Genomic DNA, 8492 nt, shown 5'->3' with positions numbered 1-8492 from the left:
TCACAGTATAGTGTAGGCTGCGATATGCACAATATTCGCCTTAAGGGAATGCAGAACAAATGTGTGTTTGACAGTTGACTGCTGGATTAGCAGAGAAAATACTCTAATTGGATCACCTCTGGCTGTACAGCGCATAAATAGAACTCTCCAGGTAAAGATAAACAACACACTCAGCCTCCATTCCAACACAAGGAGTCCCACCCTGCCTCTGGTGAGTGAAGTAATAGATTATATATGATTCCAATTCATTTAAACATTGCCTTTATCCTTAAGCTAGATGTAATTTACACCTGATAGTTTGTTTGTCGTTTGTTTGTCTTTTTGTCAAAGACTTGGTCTGATGTTGTGTTTTGCTAGGCAGATTATAGATCCTAGTCATTATACTTCAATTCTTATAATTTCCTTTTAGTTTGATGGTTTGTTTTTTTATAGCTCACATTATGCCCAGGTTTCTCTTAATCAGAACTTTTTATCAACAAACTGAAAAGTTGTTTTGACATTTGTCATTCTTTGAACATTTCTCAAACCATACTGTGATGGCAGAGTTTTTATCAGCACAAGAGTGATTAATTCATTTGTTAAAATGTGAGCTACTTGTCATAACATGGCAGAAATCAATGTAACAACTTGAAGGCACTAAATAAACAAATTAATCATTGAATATAAGTACAAGAGACAGTGCACACTGATGTCCATTGAAACAGTGTCTCCATGTGTGTCTAGTTATGTATCACACAGTCTTCTTATCTATCACACAGTCTTCAACTTCTTAATAACTTCAGCAGTGTGGGCAGGATAAAATAACATGTCCCTCTCTCAACCTGTTAACTCAGCATTGTGTAACTTGCTAAAACTGGGTCACCCTCACCAGTGGTGCTCTGGGGAGCTAAACAACACATCCCCATTTAACAGTGGCACTTTCTTTTTCTTTGATGATGTCAGGAGGAAATAGCTTGGTCATGCTCGCCTTTGCCTTGAACTTTCCCAATGTGCTAAGGGCTTTAAAATGACTCACCACACTGCAACATATGGCCTGGCCTAGACACAAGGCTGGACAGTTGGAGGTAAATGCGCCACAGAGCCCCACAAAGCTGTTTACCCCTGGCGTTACTTCTCACACACTTGACCACATGTGCCCCCTGCTTAGGCTACAGTTATTGTCATGTGGTATGCCCCCTTTATCCCAGTTACATCAGCACTGCACTGTGCACAGGGATAAAGCCGAGTATTCACAGGGCCACCTGAAGCTAACGTGGACAATAACTAAGTGTAACATTGGCCCTGGCATTTAACACTCTAAAAACAAAAGGTCCAACTAGAGGTGGATGGATGACAAAAACAAATAAATAGCAGATATCTCAGGAGTGTTCCTGTCTGCTGATTGACTGTGCTTTTCAGGACGCACCATACTTTTCACAGTCCAATTCCTATCTTTGTTTCAAATCTGTGGCGCATACCTGCTTTTAATCTCACGGCCAGATCTTTCCCGGAATACTAGAGCAGAAAAAGAAAATAAAGGATGAAGACATTCGGTCAATAAAGAGACAGAGCAGCATTTGAACTAAACTCTTAACTAAACTTAAAGTCGTTTCAGTCAAACTTCAACTTGTTTTAAAGGAACCGTATGTAAGATTGTGGCCAAAACTGGTACTGCAATCACTTTCAAATTACTGTAGAGCAGTGTATCCCCCCCCCTGACTGGCAGAGCTGGCAACCCAGATGCCGAAACACTACTGACTTTGTGATTAGTAGAAAGGTGGAGGGTGGCGCATCAGGCCAAAACACAACATGACAACATCAACATGAGTTGAGGGCTGCAACTTTACTTTTTAAATTACAATATCCTGGCCGGATTACTGTTGTCAGTGATATAAGTATTTGAAATGAACATGATTTCTTAAAGGAGAATTCCGGTGTGATATTGACCTAAAGTGTATTGAAACATGATACCGAGTGTGAACGTATGTCTCATAGCCCATCTCGATTTGTCCCCTGCACTCCAAAATCTGGCGCTAGTTAGCCGATGCTACCAACAGCTTTTTCAATGGTGGTGCTTCGGCATCGGGCTAGCCATGCAAATAAATCACTGTTTTACACCATTTACGAGGCTCAGTGTATCTCCACACTTCATTGGTAGACTTCCGAGGGCCCTGACATTTAAAACGAGACATTGAGAACTTTGAAAAAGCACTGGTAGTTTACTTACAAGACGATTTATACAGACAGTATCTTCACGAAGTTTAGCGTTTGCAGCAATCTTGAATTTAATCACGATCGAGGTACGAGTAAGAATGAACAGGTATGATTAGGGATCAGATTCCAAAAATAATTCGGTGGAAATGCATGGATTCCAGTTTCTTCCAGTAGCAGCAACTGGACAAGCCAAGATGGGCTAGGAGACATACGTTCACACTCGGTATCATGTTTCAATAAACTTTAGGTCAATATCACACCGGAATTCTCCTTTAATGTATAGTGACATATCAGGGCCATTTTATGATTAATTGAAATACATTTCTTACATACGGTTCCTTTAACTGTTGATAACCTAGTCTTAGGCATTCCACCTAGTGGTTAGTTCCCTTATTGTACTTCTGAAGTTGAGCTCATTATGGAAAACTAGCCTGACTATCTTCAGGGCTTAATTCAGAGCTGTGATCTGTGTGTGTGCATGTGTTTAAGTGTTTGCACTCCTGTCTGTTTGGAGATCTCAAGCACACATGCACTGCTGTACATTACTCATTTCACTTTTCACAAATATTTTCGAGGTAAAAAAAAAATGGCAAAACTACAATGATAAGCTAGGATTACTTTTTCAAAAACATTTCACACAGGGTTGTCTGTTTGTCCATTTCTAGTGTTTTAAAGGACGTTTGAGAAGCAGACAAACGAAGATGAGGGCACTTGCTGTGTCTCTTGTCCTGCTGGCCTCTCTGGGAGTCCTTCACTGTGCTCGGGACGGGTCCACAGTGGGCATCTCAGAGGAGACCCTGAAGCGTGAGTACCCACTGACCTGTAACCTGTGACCTATAGACCCTTTCAACTAGGCAAACAAAAACAATGCTTGAACGTTCTATTTGGGCCCCAATCTACTTCCTCTGCTTTAAGATAACATATGGAATGTTAAAAAGGAAGTCTTGTGGGGCCAATTATGATGCTGATAATGGAACTCTCTTGAAAGGGTCCATATGCAATACTGTGCTGATGATGTAGAAGTCTAAGCATCTTTGGTGTGAATCAGAATCTGTTTTTTTTTTTCAGAATTCTTTCCATCTATGAATTTTTTCCCTTTCTCTTATAATGTTGTTTTGCTGCAATAATATTTCACATGGAAGTAGATTAAGAAGGGAAAGTAGCAAACAAACAAATGTGAAATAACCATTAAGGAACATTAAATAATGAAAGTAAAAAGTCAAAAATATCTTTGTGTCATTCTATGCCCACCTCTCAGAGCTGTCCGTGGAGGGAGAGAGGTATGTGGATGAGGCGGTGAGGAAGGCGTTATATGGGGTCAAGCAGATGAAGGACATTATGGCCAAGAATGAGGAGAAGCACGAACACCTCATGAAGTCCCTCAAGCACACCAACGACAAGAAGAAGGTTAGGGATACAACTCAGTTGATATAGTATAAGTATATGACTATATAAGTATAAGTATAAGTATATATACTTTTTTGATCTCGTGAGGGAAATTTGGTCTCTGCATTTAACCCAATCGGTGAATTAGTGAAACACAAACAGCACACAGTGAACACACAGTGAGGTGAAGCACACACTAATCCCGGCGCAGTGAGCTGCCTGCTACAACACTATCTGCAAGGCTGACTGAGCTTTTAGAATTCATCCCAAATGAGCATGTTAATAAGCTCTGTTCTGAAGCCTTCGTTTCAACTATATTTCACTTTTTTCTCTTGCCCTTGAATAAAATACAGTCTCAGGATTTTCTGGGGTGGGTTTTTACAACATTAACCAATTCTACCACCAGGGGGCAGAAGAGCTTGTTGATGAGATGGAGCACAAGCTGGGGGAAATGGAGAAGCAGTGCAGGGACTCTGTACAGACCTTCTGGGAAGAATGTCGGCCCTGCCTGGAGGATGCCTGCAAAGCCTTCTACACCTCAACCTGTCGCCGCAGCTTCTCAGCCTTTGCCAACAGGGTACTTGGCCATGCCACACCATACTCGTAGCTGTATTATCCAGCTATTCAATGCAATAAATCATTTATATTGTGGGCACTGTCTTTATTTGGGTCCCTGGTCTCCTGACTCACTCTGAATGTCTCTCTCTCTCCCTCCTTCTCTCTCTGCTTCTATATAATCCCTCTCTTTTCCTGTGTCTCTCTCTCCCTCCTTCTCTCTCTGCTTCTATATAATCCCTCTCTTTTCCTGTGTCTCTCTCTCTCCCTCCTTCTCTCTCTGCTTCTATATAATCCTTCTCTTTTCCTGTGTATCTCTCTAAATCCTGCAGGTGGGGAACTTCTTCCACAGAGTCACCACGCGTTACAACCCCCGCGACTCTGAGCAGCAGCTGGGACAGAACCGGACGGTCGAGGGCTCGGAGCAGGACGTGGTGCGCATCGAGGACTCCTTCAGCTCGCTGCTCTCCAAGGTGGGCACTCTGGTGGGCCGCTGCGTCGTGCTGACCTCGCGCATGCATCAGAGGCTGGACAGCACCCTCCGCAGGACCTTTGACCCCGAGCTTCAGGGCAGGGAGGCGGAGATCGTCCTCCCGTCCCCTGACGAGGACCTGGACTCGGGCTTCCTGAAGGGTGTGGGCCTGGAGGAGGTGATGGAGTCCTTCTTTGACTTTGGCCGCAGCGTGGTGGAGGAGTTTGGTGCCGTGCTCACGCAGGTGTTTGATGACATCAGTGATGCAGTGGAGGAGGAGAGGAAGAGAGGTGAGCTTTGGCTCTCCAGATGCCACGCCCGGAGGACTGCCCCCCTGATTTTCTCGAACTGATGTTGGGTGTAATGGATGTGATTGAATGTCTGTCTGTCTGTGTGTCTGTGTGGCAGAGAAGGAGCTGTTCCCGCGCTTCCTGCAGAACAGGAAGCTCTGCAGAGCTCTCCGGAGGCAGTCCTCTGAGTGCTGGCAGCTGCAGCACAAGTGTGAGTCCTGCCAGGGCTCCGTGCTGTCAGGTAATGCAAACACAAGCTACAGAAACACACACACACACACACACACAACTAAGGAATTATCCCCCTCATATTGGCATGGACACTACTGTTTTTTTCTGCCATTACCCTCTCAGTCCTGCATGCATGCTGACACCAGTTCTCTGTGTGTGTGTGTGTACTTGTTTAGACTGCCCTAATGTCAGGGAGCTGCACATTGAGCTCGGTGAGGCATCCGAGCTGCTGGAGGTGTCCAAGCAGCAGTACGAGGAGGTGCTGGACATTGTGCAGCGCCACACGGATGACACGGTCAGCTGGCTCAGCAACATGGCCACTGAGTTTGACTGGGTGGCAGAGCTGGCCAACAACAACAGCGCCCCAGAGAACATCTTCAGCATCACTACGGTGAGAGAGAGAGAGAGAGAGAGAGAGAGAGAGAGAGAGAGAGAGAGAGCAGGCATGACACACATAGAAGGAGATGGGAAATGAGGAAAACTCTGCTTGTTCACTTTGCATTCACTTGAAGATGATTCTGAGTTCTTGCTGCCATGAACACAAATAAAATAAACTTGTAAAGGAACGCAACATTAGACAGTTCCCAGATGGGGCAAACACGAGTAGGAAGATAGTCCAACATGCTCAAGAGTGAGCGAGAGTGTAGCCTACTTACTGTAATAACTGCCCCTGTGCTGTACCTAGGTTGTCTCTACTGTAAATGTCCACTATAACATCATCACAGGTGGAGACACACAATGATGAGGGTGACAATGCACCAGGGGGCAACACCAAGGTGGAGGTGACCATCCTGAACTCCCCAAAGCTCACGCTGACAGTGCCAGGCGAGCTGGAGCTGCAGGACCCCGCCTTCGTCCAGTATGTGGCCGAGGAGGCTCTGGGACTTTACAAGCAGAGAGCCAGGTGAGAGCCACTCACATTCTTCAGCTACACTTCCATTTGAAACTAAACGTTTTAAAATCAGTTTGACAGAAGACAGGAGCATTGGAGATGGTTGGACCCGAGGGCTGAACGTGATAGAGGATGACAATGTGTATTTACTCTACTCTAGCAGATGCTTGTGTACCAAAAGTGCATTTCCATGCCATGCATATTCCTTTGCAGACCATCACTGTCTTGCTCTGGAAGTTGATGCTTACTATTGTATTTTGTATGAGCACAGACCGTAGACAACATTGAGCTACATGCAGCTTCCTTTAATCTCACCACAGGCACGAGGACGCTTGAGGAGGACAAGGTGGGCGGAGGATTTCTGCAGAGCCCTTTCCTAGGGCACACTGAACTGGAAAGAATGTAGGAATACATTTTAGAGAATGTAAACCGCATTTTCCTAGACTTTATGTGTTAATGGAAATAAGTTATTTTCCATATTCAGTGTCCCTTATTTGTTGATCATTTGTTTTGATGTCATGGAAAGAATGAATGAATTCATGTTAGAGAATATAAACTACATTTTTCATAGACTTTATGTGTTAACGGCAATAAATTATTTTCCCTATTCAGTGTGACACTCATTTGTTTAATGTTTATTTTGATGTCATACAGTGAACCGTGTTGGCCCCGGCCGTGGCGCGACTGGCTGGGGCACCTGTACCGTACGCCGGCGACCCGGGTTCGATTCCCGCCCCGTGGTCCTTTCCGGATCCCACCCTGACTCTCTCTCCCACTCGCTTCCGGTCATTCTTCACTGTCCTGTCATTAAAGGCATAAAAAAGGAAATTATATATATATATATATATATATATATATATATATATATACATATACATATACACACACACATACACAGTGTACCCTTCAGAATAAATGTGGCTCCATTATCCTGACCGGTGATGGTGCTTTTAGTCGAACATGAACATGGTCTGATGTGGAACAGGACACGCGGACATCAATAAACTATTATCAGTTCCCATTCATATCGGCCAAGAGCCAGCGTCTCCTTCCCTCATTAGGGCAACCATGGTTACCCGGTAACCTAGACATTACCACCACCCAGTGTTCTAACCTGTGCTATATATGGACAGAAAGGAAAAGTCAACAACCAACCAAGCAGGTAAAAGCATTACATAAAAGTTTATTATTTGTCACTGTACAATTTCTTCAGATTAGTAAGTGTAGCCATCTTACTCTCCAAGCTTGACTCCCAGGGCTCTGTTCCAGCATCTTCCACTCCATTATTTTGAGAGCTCTAAAAAAACAAAGAATTTAACACCGTAGCCCTTTTGAAAATGGGATTATGTCTGGGAAACATGGATGGTAGGAGAACAAAGAGGGCTGATATATGGATCTCTACTAAGACGACATTTCAGCCCTCCCTGAAGACTAAAGTGTCACAGTACAGTCAGACAAAAAAAAATTAAAATCAAATCCTCCCTCAGTAGGAAAAGTGGTAAATTGGGTTATTTTGACCAAAATGGTGAGACTTGCCCAGTGCATCTCCCATAGGCATCACAGGCTCTGTCTACAGAGACTACAGCACAACACATGTTCCAGTACAGGTAGTGAAAACCTACAGAAAATCCATCTTTGTTCCTTCCGGCAATCCACCTCATACAACTCCACTTTCAACAATGCGTACAGTGCACAGACACAGGAGCTGAACACAAGATGTGACTTGACTCATCCAACTTGAAAACATACCACAGCATTACACAAAAACAAGGAGTACATTTGACATTGGGGAAGCCATTTCACAGCTCTGCAACAATGTGACAAGGCAAGTTCCAACACTTTCTCATAACCTTCTTGCAACCTAGTCACAGATAAAACTTCACAATAGACAGGCCATTTGTAATCCTAAAAGCAGTAACTAAGCTGTAAGCTACAGTATGTTGACTGGTGGTAGACATACTCTAGATGTTGCAGATACTTTTACTTTGCTGATGATGGCAATGAAATCAGGGTGGAATGTGATGGGACAAGGCTGAGGATGTTTCTACCATGATATCTGTGCTTGTTTATGAGCAATGAGATATCCTAGGTGACACAGACCAACTTGAAGTGGGAGTGCAAATGTTTTGTGGCGGAAGCTTTAAGATGAGCGGAGGGTAAACCTACTGGGCTGGGCAACAGCACTGGGCATGTGGTCAACCCCCACTCTCCTATGAACACTGAAGGGTGACCTCTGGTTGGATATGTCTCATCGTTTTGAGATGGGACCAGAGGAACCATATTTAAATTTACTTTTGGCAAATTACATTGAAAACACTGTTTATGGACACTTTTCAAACATTTGTTAAAAAAAATGAGTGTGTCCGATAAGCCCATGACCACTCTCTCAGCGATGACACAAAATGGAGGCATTGGGCAACTGGTAAGTACAGAGTCAAGAACATACTAGAAAGATGCAGTGAAATGCAGAAGG

The 8492-nt window shown here is 44.0% G+C and overlaps 1 protein-coding gene across 2 annotated transcripts; it reads left to right on the top strand.

The window, feature by feature from the left end:
• Positions 1 to 6626, top strand: clul1 (clusterin-like 1 (retinal)). 2 transcript variants are annotated; one of them, XM_048255593.1, is made up of 10 exons: positions 1 to 211; positions 943 to 1064; positions 2859 to 2997; positions 3452 to 3600; positions 3986 to 4156; positions 4467 to 4896; positions 5015 to 5137; positions 5304 to 5518; positions 5853 to 6031; positions 6340 to 6626. In XM_048255593.1, the coding sequence occupies exons 2-10, from the start codon at positions 1029 to 1031 to the stop codon at positions 6353 to 6355; spliced, it is 1458 nt and encodes a 485-aa protein (XP_048111550.1). In that variant the 5' UTR covers positions 1 to 211; positions 943 to 1028; the 3' UTR covers positions 6356 to 6626. The 2 variants fall into 2 exon arrangements, with proteins under 2 accessions (XP_048111550.1, XP_048111558.1); XM_048255601.1 differs by lacking the exon at positions 943 to 1064 and having other exon boundaries at positions 2 to 211.
• Positions 6627 to 8492: the final 1866 nt, after the last annotated feature.

This window comes from Alosa alosa, chromosome 1 (genome assembly GCF_017589495.1).
Source record: "Alosa alosa isolate M-15738 ecotype Scorff River chromosome 1, AALO_Geno_1.1, whole genome shotgun sequence".
Classification (NCBI taxonomy): Eukaryota; Metazoa; Chordata; class Actinopteri; order Clupeiformes; family Clupeidae; genus Alosa; species Alosa alosa.
The sequence above is the reverse complement of the archived record's forward strand: the minus strand, read 5'-3'. Positions and strand labels throughout refer to the sequence as shown.